Here is a 13919-nt window from a genome sequence, read left to right as displayed (position 1 = left end):
TATATAATCACGATGTAGTAGATAGTTCACAAATATGCAAAAACTATGCATAAAACTGCAGTTAGTTGTCAAATAGATTTCTCTGTAGTGTTATTTCGCTCGCTACTCCCATGTATGTTTCTAGTACGACGGCTGTAGGACACTCCACTAGATATGCTAGTATCCATAAGGCCAATCCCCATGGCATACAGCTTCTGTGATACTAGCTGATATGCCAATATAACGGGACTTGGCGTACCGGCGGTAACATGCTGTATAAAGTAGTTGACCACGACATCAACATGGGCCAGAGCATCTTCATCACGCTCACTCTGGAACATGTTGCGAAAGAGGTCAACAAGCAAGGACAGTTCACTTTTGCATTCCAGTTTTGGCGGGTAATACATTAGGTCATCGTAAATTTCAACAAAGGGTACAGCAAGCTCCGACATATCGTTGTGGTGGTGAAGCAGAACGTCGACGTTCACCATGGACATCAACTCACTGAGTTGGATCAGAGTATCTTTGGTACTAACTACGCTTATCAACAAGGTTCCGCAAATAGGTTTGAATATGTGGTGAATAGGATCCAAAATTGATATGCCACCACCACCATCCTGAACAGCCAATATGTGGTGAAGCTTTCCATAGGTCTCCTCTTCTTGATCACAATCAACAATTGCATCATAAAAATCCAATGACAAATGAAGCGTCACTTTGGACATTCGTAACTCCACGAACTTTACGCGGAAAGTGTTTTCAGACCCAGGTGGATCAACCGTCCCACATTCAGGACTTATGATACCAATAGGAGCCACTCCTTCCAGATAAAGATCGTGCTCCAACAGAACTGCATAAGCTGGTAAAATACACTCTTTCAATCCTGGAAATAAACAACTGTGTATAGATGATATAATTGGGGACCTTATAGCTTCATTGAATCCCTGTTGCGATGAACCTAGAAATGTTTGCGATTTGTTTCGTGTTACTACATTAGTTTTTTGCGCACAGCTCGATATTATGGAGCTGTGGTCACAATCGTTATTTACATCAGCCGCTTTACTGTCGTTTTCGTAACTGCATTCAGGAGTTTCACTATCTGACTCATCGGTTGTACGCCTGGATCTTGCACCTACGTATTCCGTAATGCCAACGTCCGTCATCTGTTTACATTTAAAGTTAAGAGCATACTCTAGATAGGCCAAAGTTTCCATCTCAGGTTTTGTGCATATAGATACACAATGACCATACCCTCCATACCTTCCTGTACGTCCGGACCTATGAAGGAAGGCCTCTTTGGATTCTGGTACATCCATGTTTACCACAAGGTCTACATTATCTATATTTATCCCGCGGCTTATCACATCGGCTGCTATCATGACACTGGTTCCTGATTTAATGAACTCATCAATGATGACTTTCCGGGAATTAACAGGCTGTCTCGAGCTACATAGGCTACAGGATATCCCAAGCCTCTCCAGGACATTAGCAGTCAGCATACGTGTATGGCTTTGGTTGCAAAATATTATAGTCTTGATGTATCGCGGGTCTTCCAAAAGTTTAACCACCACGCGTAACTTTAGCGCAATCTGCTTTACTATATTAGGTGCTTCAAAGACCTCTACATAGAAAAACTGGACATTTTTTAGCACTGGCGTATCAGACTGCTCAACTAGTGATTCTTTCTGTTCAATAGCAGTTCTCAGACCCTTATAATCAGGTATGCAGTCATTCTCTGTGAAACATACGACATTCTTCGATACTTCCATACGACTGACATGACTTGCCGATACGATCATCTTGACAATATTTCTTTTGGGCAGTATAACCCTTTTTAGTAGCGACGTATATTTAATGTTGTCTGCTTGATTCAATTCTTCTGGAAATTTAGATACAGGGTCATCGATGATACCATCCCCGCTATTCGGGGTTTCTATGTGGCCATTGAGCAACCTGTATATTTTGCGTGTAACGTGGATTCCAAATGCCTTCTTCAGTGACTCTATCTTTCCATAAGTATCCATCGAGAAATAAGACGCTACACGATTCAAGAAATCCTCATCTTGCTTCATTATCATATCTTCGTAAAGCTTGAATTGGGCCTTGATAAATGTTGCCGACGTAGCGATAATCTGGACAAAGGGATTCACCATATTAGTGCATATTGTTTTAATCTGGCCAATGAAATGCTCATCCAGTAACATATCCGCTTCATCTAGTACTAGTGTCTGTGTGTTCATGTATCTCATTATGGTATGTCTTTGTTGAGTTTCAGTGCACTTTATTCCCCTGCTCATTGTTGTTATCAATCTACCGGGGGTGGCAACTATAATTTGGGGAGCGCTGTTAATGAGGTCAGCTATACCTTCATCTAATCTCGCACCGCCTACAATTAAGTGTAACCGTATGAGAGTTGAACCGTCTAGAATCTGGGTTAGAGTCTTGCATATTTGGGCGGCCAATTCTCTGGTTGGCACTATTACGACAACTTGTCCAAATGATATTCCATCATGGATCGAAATGTTTTTTGTATGTTGACCCAGGGGGTTAATTTCAGTGGCAGAAGTAATATCAGCTTCCATTTCATCAACTGATGATATATCCATATTCTCTAGGTCGTTTTGCTCTATATCCAAAGATGAATGTTTCGGTGATAGACATCTTACTGATGTGGATTCCAATGTCTCCGATACACAGGAATCATCGTTATCAGGGTTTGTGCTTGAATCATCCTGATAAACTAAATGCAGAACTGCAATGCAAAAACTTAGAGTTTTACCTGTTCCTGATTTCGACTGCAAAATGAGATCCTGTCTATCAAGTATGGCTTTGATTGCATTGTATTGATGGCGAGATGGAGCTATCACACCATTTTTCTTTAGCCCCTCCTGTAGAGAACCACTTATTCCTAGTGCCGAGAAGGTATACTTCCCTTCATCATTAGCCGCCATGATGCCACCCAGGTCGGTTAGATCGGAAACAGTTAAAGTCTAATTCATACCATGAAACATCATCACTCCACTTTGGCAACTATGTTCATCAAATATAACTCTCTAAATCAGTTCTGTTTGTCAATGGAGTGATTAAAAGCGACGCAAGAGGGGGAAACCATGATTGTAGTAAATTCTAAGAGGAAAGAAGGTATGATAATGTTATTTTGCAATGTATCGGTTAAGTATATTAGTTACTATACAAATATACAACCTAAAAATCGCATTAAAAGTGATCTAACGTATTATTTACAATCATTGAATAACTAAAAACGACATTACAGAGTGAAGTGTATTCCCGTATCGTTTAGTAATGGAATCTTGGTAGTTTAGCAAAAAGTTGTATATGTGTATTAAAATATGTACATATACTAATATTATATCGTGTGGAATGTTTAAAATCTAGAGATTCATGGCAATGTGTAGCACCTCTATCGATAGACATCATGTGTCAGCCTCATTTTGCCTGATAAGTTAGATAAGGCTACGGCATCCATACCCGTATGATTCGGTGGATGAATTTGGTTATAACAATCGCCATAGAAGGTAGGATAATAGCTACCACCCAAAGATATGAGACTGCGTCTACCTCGCTCTGTGAAGGAGCAAGGTGATAGTGATAATGGTGATGAAACGACACATAATCGTATATCGCAGAATATTCTGAAGCCTATACTGTTTTGTTTAGGCCACTGTGTGAACACTTTTGTTTATTTCTTGTACTACTATATTACTTACGATATATTCTGTCGTACTGTGGAGTACCTTGCAACATGGCACATATTGAAACTTCACATTTTACAGCGTATGATGCTGGAGGGATTATTAATTGTTTGTATATCCTACTCATGGTCTCGTTATTTAACGCAGGGCTTTGATGGTGATGCTTTCAGTCATGTCTTATATTGGCATTACCGTTTGATAAACAAAAGGGAGATGGTATCGCGTTTTATTGGAGCACTATTTGGAGGCGTATGCTGTGGTATGTTACTGGCAGTGGTCAGTAGGTACTATCATAGTTCAACTATACCAAGCCATGTAAATATCAATGCTACACTCCGTGATTGTGCGGATTGCCTAACCTTTGCTGAGATTATAACGCTGCCGTTTGTTCATATATACACGTACATAAATCGGGTATGGCTTTATGTAACTGGGTCTAGTATTCCTAAAGTAAGTGACATAAGTTTCAAGTTGTCACCTCATAGTCTGTTTCTGTTGGAGAACTTTATATTTGAGTTCCTAGGCTGTTTGGCTATTTACTTAGTGCTTACAGTAACGTTGGTACTGGACCGATTTGGCAATGGTTGTGCGTTGTACGCTGTGTTTAAAAGGATGACTTCGTTTTCCCTTAACAGTTATTTGCTTAATATAGACAGCTGGGTATCCCTAGACGCTGCTGTTACTATACGCCGTTACTTTGTCGAGCGTGACTTGTCTATGTTGCTCGTGAGGTTACTTGCTAATTTCATGGCAGTTACAGCTGCTGCGACGGCTTTTAATCCAATGAGTCGATTGCGTCATTGTGATTTTGTGGACATGTACGTCAACGTGAGTCGATCGAAGAAGCAATCAATGTTACCGAAAAATGGTACATGTGCACAGATCGACACTAAAAATGTAGTTGACAGTGATATCAAGTTTAGTGTATTTCCCCAAAGTATTTTGGGCACTGTATTCACTCGTCTGACCAAAGGCGTCAGTAAGGTTAAGAAACATTAACCGTTACAAAACTCAATTATTAATATTGGTTCACTCCAAACGGTATCATATGTTTCATAGTTATAATTGGAAATTTATCCACGTAGGCATCTATGTTTATAGTTCCCATTCGTTGCAATATCTTAGCAAATCTACTATGGAACATCTGTTAACGCTTTTTTAGTATTGTTGGTACACCCGCCGTATATCTTAGCTCACTCTATATTAGTTTTGCTACCGTAATGTGGTAGTACTCCATAAACTGGAGCGATATGTACACATAATACATCTCGGGTTTCCTATTAAGATTCATGTATAGGATTATACAACGTTTGTGTAAATATTCATTTACCATATCAACTATTCTATGTAGGTGTCATTAGGGTAAGTCACCAAAATTTTAAGACTGCATTTAGTTCATTGAGGTATTAAGTAATGCGGATCTACTTTATCAACCTTTGTAGATCGTCACCTTCAGGTTTTTCGAATGTTACACGTATCCTGAGTCCGTCTATCTCACCCTACGAAAGTATGTCACGTATATGTATTATATACCCTATCCATATGTGTCAAAGCACTGCGGGCAGATTCCGAATCGTTGAATTGGACTTTGCCAATTTGTCTATCAGGGCAACCCTGAATCATATGACACAAACAGCCGAAACCTACCGATATTGATTCCAAATCAACAGAGTATATCTCCCCGAAGTTGCCCATTATCTCGCGCAGATGGTCGGTGGTGACGTTTGGCGATAATGGGCATACGTAAACCTCTGACTGATTAGTAGTCATGATGTCTACGGATGGATACTAGCATTAGAAATGTGTTATTCAATATAAAAAGCAATAAACGTATACTTAACTATTCCCAAAGGGCACACATCTACCAATAATACAAACTACGTGCAGGTGAATCGATCAATAAAATCTACGCTACGCAAGTAAATCGACCTATTATTAATCGATCATGAGTTTTATTGCTTAATATCACGCATTGTAAGACAGTGTGTACCTAGAACTAAACAATCGCTACGTCTATATCGTGTTGGTTCGCACTTTTGAGAAAAGCTTATAAACCGCCAAAACCAAGTAAACACAGTTGCTTCTGAGCAGGTTTAGCCTATAGGACTTTGCAATGCGTTTTTCTAAACCTACCTTCTTACTTGTTTCATGCGCATGAAGACATGTATAAATATCTGTAATCCTGCATCCAATGCAGGAAAGGACCTGAATACGCCGATAATGTCCAATAACGTCACAATTGCCAAGATGGCAATCCATCTAACAGCCGCCGGGATGGCGGAATTCACCAGGGTCCCAAATCCATTAAACCCCTCTAGTTTCTCAAGTTTCCATATACGCTGAAGCAGTTCTTGTTTCATTTCGCAAGAGGATGTATCTCTAGACTATATGACGAGATCCATATGGATTAAATCGCCACTTCGAGGTACATATCTAGTACCTCCAGGAGAAAGCATATAAGAAGCACTTCAGCTTTGTTGCATGTCACGATGCTTTCGCCATTCGATCATTCATGAATTATTGTGCGTTTAAATTATAATTTTTTACATTAGAGTTTTTGTGCTAAAACATGGAAGTGAATTTTCTTCTCATGCTTTTTCACAGTAACCCGTGTGCAGTACCCCTGCTGTATCTTTTGTACACCTGACACTTTGTAAAAAATATTGCATATGCTTACCGAATATAATGCCGGTAGATTTTCTTCGTCATATTGAGTCCCACTTTTCCTATTTGCGATGTTTGTGATCGATGCATTACTTACGTTAATACTGCGGTACTACCATGTTTTGACCATAATTTGGCCATTGTTGGTTTGTGTTCCATGTAGTGTCCATCTTTAGCCTCGGTGCCATTGTATGAATCTAAATTTTCTATTGATTCTCTTATTGCTTTATACTTTTGCGTGATGGCGTTCATCTTGAGCCCAGCTCGTCTCCCTATATCGTACTGTGAAGCTGGTACTAATCCTCCTGTGGCAGAGAACGTGGATGATGCAAACTTATCACTCGTTAGGCTTGTGGTACGTCTTGCTGATTCACATTGCGAAGGGTCAGTAATGTTAGAGTGGCTGTGACGCATAGCGTAGCCATATTGATCCAGTGGGAAGTATTCCTCCTCTTTACCGCATCTTAACCTGGTTATCATCTTGAATTTATTTGCAACTCTTCTGAATGCATCCAGTTTGATATCATGGGCTGACTTCGCCTTTTCAGTTAAGGGTTTGGCGGATATCGTGTTCTGTTCTTGCAGGGTCCCATAAGTTGGCATTGCCGTTGTGAAGCATTTAACTTGGCCATTTGGCAGGCTATCTTTTGGTGGGATTTCAACAATGCTGCTTTGCGATGGTTTTGTTTCAGCTGAGTCTTCGGTAACCGGTTTTCCATCTTCCTCTAATATATCGCACTTTAGGGAATCTGTGGACACCAGGTCCCTCATAATTTCGGTGAATTCATCTTTGTGCCTCTTGGGTGTCTCCACCGGTATTCCTTTCTCCGTTTTATCTACCTGGATTGGAGTGGGAGCTTTGGGTACAGCTTTAGGTGCCAGATTCAACCCTGCTTTTACAGACCTCCCAACAACTATGTTTTTCGGGAATATCTGAGATTTGGCCGTGGGTTTAGAAGACAAAGCTTTTGGTGGTCCTATTCCAACCGTAATTGAGTCCATAGATAGAACTGCTTTGGGTTTCCATTGCTCCGGTGCTATCTCCGGTGATTTAATCACTGGAGGTTCCGCGGTTTCGTTATCATCCCCAAACACCTTCGAGGGTGGACCCTTACTAACCAGTATAGATCCTGTTTTTAATGCCATTTTTGATATTCTCTGGTGGAGCACTTTTGGTTGGCGCCTGGAGGAGGTATCCACAAATAGATAGCACAAAGTATTGATAGTACCACCAAATGTAAAATATTGGTATTTTCACCTTTTGATACGTACATCAATGAGCTTTTTCTAAGATATGCGAGTTAAAATATTAGTCCTTAACAAGTATCCATTGGATCAGAAGGTGCTGCTGATATCCTGTCTTCAATGTGGTACACATCTGAAGGCTATACAACTAGTTATGTTTAGAGCGCTGCATTCTAGATAACAGATGAGTTCCAATAGATCCATTAAGTGGGTAATGCCGCAAAACATGTATGAGGGCATATCCACACATGAAGCTTAGAGTACCATATAGTCTAACGTACAACAGGTACTATGTCGTTGTAACAAACATATACTGACATATAATCTATTTCACAGTGATGTGTAACGTTTGATTAATGATTCCTTGTTGGTAGTGGCTGTCACAGGTCATAGCACCCATATCCACTGTAGTACACATTGCACCGTGGAATCTAGCTACAGGCGGTTTCCATTGTATACCTCCATAATAATCATGTACTGTGCTTTACGTAATTGTTGCGTGCTACGCAACATTGCATTCGGTGCTTCAGACACCCTGTCTGCAACCACTTCACAGTGGTACTTCCTATCGCAACGAATGGGTAAGAAGAAACGCCGGAAGGTCGAGAAGATCCCTAAGAGCGCCGAGCAAAAGGAGTGTGCCACAAGGTAAGTTATACGCTCACTGCTTCGATCAAGTTGTATATATCTTACACAGTATGGATATAATTCGGCTTCACGATCGAGTTGGTGTTCCGGAGACCCCGCAATCCATCGCACAAACCATTCGTAAGAACGTGCGCAGTGTACAGCAAGGTGTAATTACGCGGAAGCACTATGCACGTATGCTACAGTATCGGGTATGTAGTAATTCAACAGAATCAATGTTTCTAGACAGCTCGTGCTATGGGTCTAACACACGATAATCCAAGATCCACAGCTCCTGGCGCGTTTGTAACACCGCTAACTCGGCTTCAGCACGAAGCTACGTTGCCTACTACATTTGGTCGGTCCTATTACAGTAACCTATATACAATGCAGGCCAGGCTAGACACAACTTTCCACATGTTTTACGCTATAGGGTCAACTGGTTAGCACAAGCTTCACCAGCTAATTTGCCGCAACCTACTAAGGTCACCCTTTCATTCAACTTTAATGACTTGGGTATCTCTGATGAGTGGGTTTCTAGGGATTAGTCTATATCGTCACAGGCAAATACGCAAGCTAAAGGAGATCCTGGGTCGTGATAACTACGATGAATCTAGCAATATAGCTATTCTACAGGCCGATATATTCGATAATCTCGTCCACAATGCCCATTATCTAGGTATGCCGTTATATGCGTGGACATATTTCTCAGGCGACATTACCGAGCGACTAATGAAAGAGGTTAAACGGCATGAGTGATCTGGCAGTGTTTACTGTAATATCCGCTTATCTATTGCGCAAGAAAGGCAAAGCAACTAGTTAATGTATTATATACATCTATTGGGTATATTTGTGTGTATCACTAAATGGATTCTGTCCTGGAGAATCACCCTGCTTGAACGCTGTTGCCCAATCGATAGGCGAACACTGTATTCAGGATCTCGTTGTTGTAATCCAAGGACTTGACCATGTGCTCGATCCTTGACAGCTGCTCAATGGGTATCTTAGCTGTCAGCATCTCCTTGGACAGTGCATCGAACAGTGGCACATGCCTATATCCGAAACGAGCGTATGACGCGAAAACCTTTGCCAGGAAGCCAGGGGGTATCAGCATCTCCTTGGATTTAAGAAGCTGAATAAGCTCAACTGCAACTGCTTCAAACAGCTCTTTGTGCCCATGGTCACATTTAGCGAATGCACCCAAAAGATGTGTATACGATGTAATTTTTGACATTGCGATGTTTGTGGACTCAGATTCGTCCGTTACCTCATTACTACCCTCTTCAGGAACCTCTTCCATTCTAGTTCGCGTGAGTCTAGTGATTACCACATCCGCGATACGGCTGAACATATCCCGATGACAGTAACCATGCCATCCGAAGCATAGGGCCAACTTGCTAAGATCCTCTAACTGTAATGAGTCCAAACGGTACAGAAGCTCCCTAGTGACCAGGTCTAACAAGCCTGTATGCCGCATTTTAATGCGCTTGTATATATGTAACAGCTCTACCCACTGTCTAGGTGTAAATTCCGGGGCTAAATCTAACGATCGGTCATAAAGCTCATGCCACAGATGGCAATCGAACACTTGGCATCTTAAGCCCTTCCTGGCAACATACATCAACTGGTTTACAGTATTGATTCTTCGTTCATTTGTAACATACGCACTACTGTGGTCCTGGGTCTCATCAGACTCCGTTGGATAAAGCTCCTCCAGAGGCACCCACCCGGTATTATTTCCATTAATACAGGCCCTAAAGCTATTTCTTAACGAGTGGGAAGATCTACTAAGTGTAGCAACGGGGCACATCGATCTACAGTGTGTAATGAAAACGCCATGGTATTCAGCAAGGTTGAGTGGAAGACATAGCAAAGCTCTTCGCAACATATGGTAGTTATATGTTTTAGTTCATTAAATTGTGTTCTGTGGGCTAGAATTAAACCCACGGGTGTGCCGTAGGCAACATTCGTGGAAACACTTCCAGATTAGCATGTGTTCATGTTACAAAGTAAGCAACAATACCGACATACTCAAGGATATGACACAATGCTATATTCGTGAAATAACTGTAATTCCAGTTACAACAGATCCATTACTTTTAATTGTGTAGACCCATACTCGCAGCTCACGTTACCACTCGTGTTGTGGAGATAGTACATACCGCCACCTTGGGCCGTACACACGGCATTGTCTGAAATTCTATAGTTAATATATTAATGATGAGGATAGGGTTTAAACGTATAACACCCGCTTTATCGCGGTTGTCATCGTCACACCCTCTGGCCATCGGCCATGTGATGCGTCGTAATTTTAGCCAAATTGCTAAACGACCTGAAAACCCTCGTGTTTTTGAGAATCCAACTGATGTTAAGCCTTATGTACAGGGATTGCGGTACACTGAGTTCACAAATGAGCTCCAGTTGATTGAGGACTCTCAGGTAATTCCTATCTTCCAGGTTATGGACCCCGATGGCAACCTTTTGGGCTCATGGAAGAACCCTTTCGAGAGTGACGAGGCAGTGTTGGAGCACTACAAGACTATGGTCCGACTGTCGATTTGGGACAACCTGTGGTACAATATCCAACGTCAAGGTAATCTAGTTCAGTATGGAGTCATATTACCTAGGTCGTATCTCATTCTACATCCAGAACCAGGGTGAGGAGGCCATGCAAATTGGGTGTGGTTTAGCTTTAACCCCTGAAGACCACATCTTTGGTCAGTACCGGTAGGTTTATCTCAACCATCTCCACATTTGTGCAGTGAACTTGGTGTTCTATTTTGCAAGGGCTTCACTGTTGACGATGCATTGAATCAGCTATTTGCCAACAAGGGTGACGAGTGCAAAGGGCGTCAGATGCCCATTTCATACTCCAAAAAGGAGTGTAACATCCATGCCATCTGTACCCCGTTGACATCACAGCTACCTCACGCTGCAGGTGCTGGCTATGCCCTAAAGCTGGCTAAAGCCAACGCTTGTGCTGTAGGTTTCTTCGGAGAAGGTGCAGCGTCAGAGGGTGACTTCCATGCTGCTATGAACATGGCTGCGGTTCGTCAGTCTCAGACTATCTTTGCTTGCAGGAACAATGGCTATGCCATTTCAACTCCAGTGCGTGACCAGTACCGTGGTGACGGTATTGCCATCCGCGGTGTAGCTTATGGCATGCCCAGCATCAGGTATGTATAATCCATGTTTCTGCATATCACTCAGGGTTGACGGTAACGATCTCTTTGCTTCGTACATTGCTACCAAGCATGCTCGTGAGCATTGCATCAAGCATTCAACTCCTATCTGCATTGAGTACATGACTTACCGTCTGGGTCACCACAGCACGTCTGATGAATCTTCGCAATACCGTGGCGCTGGCGAATTTGATGTGTGGACCTCGGGTGGTATAAACGCCATTAACCGTGTTAAGACCTACCTTGAGAAACGTGGTATCTGGGATAACGAGCGCGACGAGGAATTGCAAAAGGAGGCGCGCAAGTATATGCTCAAGAAGATTCGCGAGGTGGAGCAAATTAAGCACTGCGACCTCGTCTCTGGTATATTCGACGACGTTTACGACAAGCCGCACCTGCTGCTTGAGGAGCAGCGCCAGAGCTTCATAGACCACATGGAGCGTTACGGTGAAAACTACAACCTTACTAAATACGAGATGGCTTAGAAGCCTTCCTTTACAACTGTTACCATATTGTGATGTAAAAGATACATCAAATAATAAAACTCTCTATAAGACAGAGGATGTAATATATTCATTGTGTTCTAATGCCATTGATAGTTGTTATACATAAACACCTTGGTATGACAGCTAAGTGCAGGTTTATTTAGTGCATTATAACTAATACAATGTATCGACCTAGGGTAAGCATTTATTCCGCCAATGTAAGATATACAACAGTTTAATGCTATAGTCGCCATGTGCTACAGAATGTAGTTACCGCTCCTGCTCCTGATGTAATCCACCAAAAGCAAGAACAGCGCTGAGCCCATAAATGAGTAGCACATCATCTGTTGCATGAATGACATGCCTTGTGACTCCGTCTTCTTCAATGATGTCTCCGTGGTCTCAATGTTGGACAGCGATTCCATGACATTCGCGTTGATGCATTCGAACATATCCAGTTGCACCGCCAATGTGCCACTAAACTGTTCGAACATCGATGATATCTCAGTAAGGCGCTGTTGTACACCGTCTATAGTACTCAATTCCGCTGCCTGTACAGATTCATTTACCCTTTGTACCAACGCCTTATGCTGCATCTCCAACATTTGTACGTCATGGTCACTAGGTGTTTCCAGATACTCCATACGTGTTGCCACAACCGAGTCTGTACTATGCCCCGAGTGCCTTGACTTGGATGTCAGTGACCCAGTGAATTCGCTGGGTGGCAACTGACCAGCTGCCGCCACTGGTGTTTGCACCGATGTGTTTTCATGTAATACATCAACGGCCTTGCCAGTGTGATCACCCATGAATAGTTGGAGATACTCCTTTGCGATGCTATTTGTGGTTTCTTCCTCTTCCCTGGTTACACTAGTTTTCAGTGACTTTAGGCAGTTTTCCGTCATTATACGCAGCGCTAAACTTGAGGTAGTCTCAAACTTTAAACGGTAACGTTCGTATTCCTCTATGTATGATTGGACCAATTTTAGCATATGCTGCAGACACGCTATCACACCTATTCGGTGTTCCTGCAAGTGTCGCGACACCTTAGATTCCTGTGATTTTTTAATTTCAGCCTCGATACCACTTGACAGGTGCTTTATCAAATCGCCAGCAGTTCTTATATCGTGTACAATGTCCTTGATATTCGTATCACCGAACAAACGCCGTTTATTGTATATGAATGCTATTACATTTGAGCACTTGGGTGTCTCCACGTAGCCACCAACCAGGTGTTTGGGGGCGTTCAGCGGGACGTATACTGTATAGGGTTCAACCAGCTTGTGCAAGGTCTGGAGTTGTATAAATACGTTAGAAGAAATAACAGAAAACCTGTCCACGGCACTATGCACGGAACCATCATCTGACGGTTTGAGACCAATTACCCGGACGTAGTGAGCCACCCTTCGCTTGTATACAGAAGATCGGTCCATAGTTGTTAAGATGCATGAAATCAGCCTATATCCACGATTTACTCATGGTACTACGCAATTTCCAAATCACATCTGCATTATCAAAATGTTGCAGGGTTATATGCCACCTTATAAGGACATAAAGCCAATAACAATAGTAGACTCAATCAATAGAACACGAATCATGCAAGCCTCAAAGCCCGTTAATCGACTTATAGACAGTATTCACAACCAATTCAACGGTTTCAGGAAGCACAGTAATGAAATAACACATCCATTAATTAGACACGATGGCAAACCATTACCACGTGCGCTGTATTGAATATATGAGTACGCAATATTAGATTATCCTGTATATAAGCAATATTTCAGTTAATGCGCCCACATCAGACAATAAATACTAAAATACGGAAACATACCCTTAGCAACTCAGCATCAGTGTTCACTAAATATCCATATACACATTTCTACGGAAACATATGCCGTAATATTGGATTGTAAAATGTCTAAAAGTGCTATATGATATTAATGTCCCCCAACGATGATGACTATATGTACAATTCCCAAACCAAGCATTAAATTGTATATACCAAAGTAATTACACAGTACACC

General features: G+C 41.9%; 9 protein-coding genes across 9 annotated transcripts; 3 read left to right on the top strand and 6 right to left on the bottom strand.

Moving 5' to 3' along the window:
* Positions 1-49: 49 nt before the first annotated feature.
* On the bottom strand, positions 50-3245 carry BBOV_III008270 (DEAD/DEAH box helicase family protein). Its single transcript, XM_001611905.2, has one exon. The coding sequence runs from the start codon at positions 2928-2930 to the stop codon at positions 69-71; it is 2862 nt and encodes a 953-aa protein (XP_001611955.1). The 5' UTR covers positions 2931-3245; the 3' UTR covers positions 50-68.
* A 249-nt stretch (positions 3246-3494) lies between these two features.
* On the top strand, positions 3495-4734 carry BBOV_III008260 (putative integral membrane protein). Its single transcript, XM_001611904.2, has one exon. The coding sequence runs from the start codon at positions 3543-3545 to the stop codon at positions 4689-4691; it is 1149 nt and encodes a 382-aa protein (XP_001611954.1). The 5' UTR covers positions 3495-3542; the 3' UTR covers positions 4692-4734.
* Positions 4735-5076: 342 nt separating this feature from the next.
* Positions 5077-5493, bottom strand: BBOV_III008250 (RNA recognition motif domain containing protein). The gene is made up of 3 exons (XM_001611903.2): positions 5340-5493; positions 5226-5306; positions 5077-5191 (listed from the first exon to the last, which is right to left on the bottom strand). Exons 1-3 carry the CDS (start codon positions 5460-5462, stop codon positions 5114-5116), a joined length of 282 nt encoding a protein of 93 aa, XP_001611953.1. The 5' UTR covers positions 5463-5493; the 3' UTR covers positions 5077-5113.
* Positions 5494-5676: 183 nt separating this feature from the next.
* On the bottom strand, positions 5677-6129 carry BBOV_III008240 (putative integral membrane protein). Its single transcript, XM_001611902.2, has 2 exons — positions 5826-6129; positions 5677-5790 (listed from the first exon to the last, which is right to left on the bottom strand). The coding sequence occupies exons 1-2, from the start codon at positions 6050-6052 to the stop codon at positions 5706-5708; spliced, it is 312 nt and encodes a 103-aa protein (XP_001611952.1). The 5' UTR covers positions 6053-6129; the 3' UTR covers positions 5677-5705.
* Positions 6130-6231: 102 nt separating this feature from the next.
* BBOV_III008230 (uncharacterized protein) lies at positions 6232-7951 on the bottom strand. The gene is made up of 3 exons (XM_001611901.2): positions 6454-7951; positions 6370-6418; positions 6232-6335 (listed from the first exon to the last, which is right to left on the bottom strand). Exons 1-3 carry the CDS (start codon positions 7500-7502, stop codon positions 6291-6293), a joined length of 1143 nt encoding a protein of 380 aa, XP_001611951.2. The 5' UTR covers positions 7503-7951; the 3' UTR covers positions 6232-6290.
* Positions 7952-8029: 78 nt separating this feature from the next.
* Positions 8030-9016, top strand: BBOV_III008220 (Mitochondrial ribosomal subunit family protein). The gene is made up of 6 exons (XM_001611900.2): positions 8030-8249; positions 8299-8440; positions 8475-8586; positions 8622-8757; positions 8792-8907; positions 8941-9016. Exons 1-6 carry the CDS (start codon positions 8074-8076, stop codon positions 8985-8987), a joined length of 729 nt encoding a protein of 242 aa, XP_001611950.1. The 5' UTR covers positions 8030-8073; the 3' UTR covers positions 8988-9016.
* A 60-nt stretch (positions 9017-9076) lies between these two features.
* Positions 9077-10333, bottom strand: BBOV_III008210 (uncharacterized protein). Its single transcript, XM_001611899.2, has one exon. It carries the CDS (start codon positions 10114-10116, stop codon positions 9115-9117), a length of 1002 nt encoding a protein of 333 aa, XP_001611949.1. The 5' UTR covers positions 10117-10333; the 3' UTR covers positions 9077-9114.
* A 100-nt stretch (positions 10334-10433) lies between these two features.
* Positions 10434-11915, top strand: BBOV_III008200 (putative 2-oxoisovalerate dehydrogenase E1 component alpha subunitputative). Its single transcript, XM_001611898.2, has 4 exons — positions 10434-10821; positions 10856-10955; positions 10991-11404; positions 11439-11915. Exons 1-4 carry the CDS (start codon positions 10446-10448, stop codon positions 11893-11895), a joined length of 1347 nt encoding a protein of 448 aa, XP_001611948.2. The 5' UTR covers positions 10434-10445; the 3' UTR covers positions 11896-11915.
* Positions 11916-12119: 204 nt separating this feature from the next.
* On the bottom strand, positions 12120-13893 carry BBOV_III008190 (putative integral membrane protein). Its single transcript, XM_001611897.2, has one exon. It carries the CDS (start codon positions 13326-13328, stop codon positions 12153-12155), a length of 1176 nt encoding a protein of 391 aa, XP_001611947.1. The 5' UTR covers positions 13329-13893; the 3' UTR covers positions 12120-12152.
* Between the last annotated feature and the right edge of the window lie 26 nt (positions 13894-13919).

Source organism: Babesia bovis, chromosome 3 (genome assembly GCF_000165395.2).
Source record: "Babesia bovis T2Bo chromosome 3, whole genome shotgun sequence".
Taxonomy (NCBI): domain Eukaryota; phylum Apicomplexa; class Aconoidasida; order Piroplasmida; family Babesiidae; genus Babesia; species Babesia bovis.
The sequence above is the reverse complement of the archived record's forward strand: the minus strand, read 5'-3'. Positions and strand labels throughout refer to the sequence as shown.

Coding starts and splice junctions, on each gene's coding strand:
- BBOV_III008270 (XM_001611905.2), bottom strand. CDS start 2,930: ATGGCGGCTAATGATGAAGGGAAGTATACCTTCTCGGCACTAGGAATA.
- BBOV_III008260 (XM_001611904.2), top strand. CDS start 3,543: ATGAGACTGCGTCTACCTCGCTCTGTGAAGGAGCAAGGTGATAGTGAT.
- BBOV_III008250 (XM_001611903.2), bottom strand. CDS start 5,462: ATGACTACTAATCAGTCAGAGGTTTACGTATGCCCATTATCGCCAAAC. Junction 5,307..5,339: donor TTGATTTGGAATCAATATCG/GTAGGTTTCGGC, acceptor CATATGATTCAG/GGTTGCCCTGATAGACAAAT. Junction 5,192..5,225: donor CTTTGACACATATGGATAGG/GTATATAATACA, acceptor ATACTTTCGTAG/GGTGAGATAGACGGACTCAG.
- BBOV_III008240 (XM_001611902.2), bottom strand. CDS start 6,052: ATGAAACAAGAACTGCTTCAGCGTATATGGAAACTTGAGAAACTAGAG. Junction 5,791..5,825: donor CGCATGAAACAAGTAAGAAG/GTAGGTTTAGAA, acceptor AAAGTCCTATAG/GCTAAACCTGCTCAGAAGCA.
- BBOV_III008230 (XM_001611901.2), bottom strand. CDS start 7,502: ATGGCATTAAAAACAGGATCTATACTGGTTAGTAAGGGTCCACCCTCG. Junction 6,419..6,453: donor GGTAGTACCGCAGTATTAAC/GTAAGTAATGCA, acceptor CATCGCAAATAG/GAAAAGTGGGACTCAATATG. Junction 6,336..6,369: donor ATCTACCGGCATTATATTCG/GTAAGCATATGC, acceptor ACAAAGTGTCAG/GTGTACAAAAGATACAGCAG.
- BBOV_III008220 (XM_001611900.2), top strand. CDS start 8,074: ATGTACTGTGCTTTACGTAATTGTTGCGTGCTACGCAACATTGCATTC. Junction 8,758..8,791: donor GACTTGGGTATCTCTGATGA/GTGGGTTTCTAG, acceptor ATATCGTCACAG/GCAAATACGCAAGCTAAAGG. Junction 8,908..8,940: donor CCACAATGCCCATTATCTAG/GTATGCCGTTAT, acceptor CATATTTCTCAG/GCGACATTACCGAGCGACTA.
- BBOV_III008210 (XM_001611899.2), bottom strand. CDS start 10,116: ATGTTGCGAAGAGCTTTGCTATGTCTTCCACTCAACCTTGCTGAATAC.
- BBOV_III008200 (XM_001611898.2), top strand. CDS start 10,446: ATGATGAGGATAGGGTTTAAACGTATAACACCCGCTTTATCGCGGTTG. Junction 10,822..10,855: donor GTACAATATCCAACGTCAAG/GTAATCTAGTTC, acceptor CATATTACCTAG/GTCGTATCTCATTCTACATC. Junction 11,405..11,438: donor TATGGCATGCCCAGCATCAG/GTATGTATAATC, acceptor CATATCACTCAG/GGTTGACGGTAACGATCTCT.
- BBOV_III008190 (XM_001611897.2), bottom strand. CDS start 13,328: ATGGACCGATCTTCTGTATACAAGCGAAGGGTGGCTCACTACGTCCGG.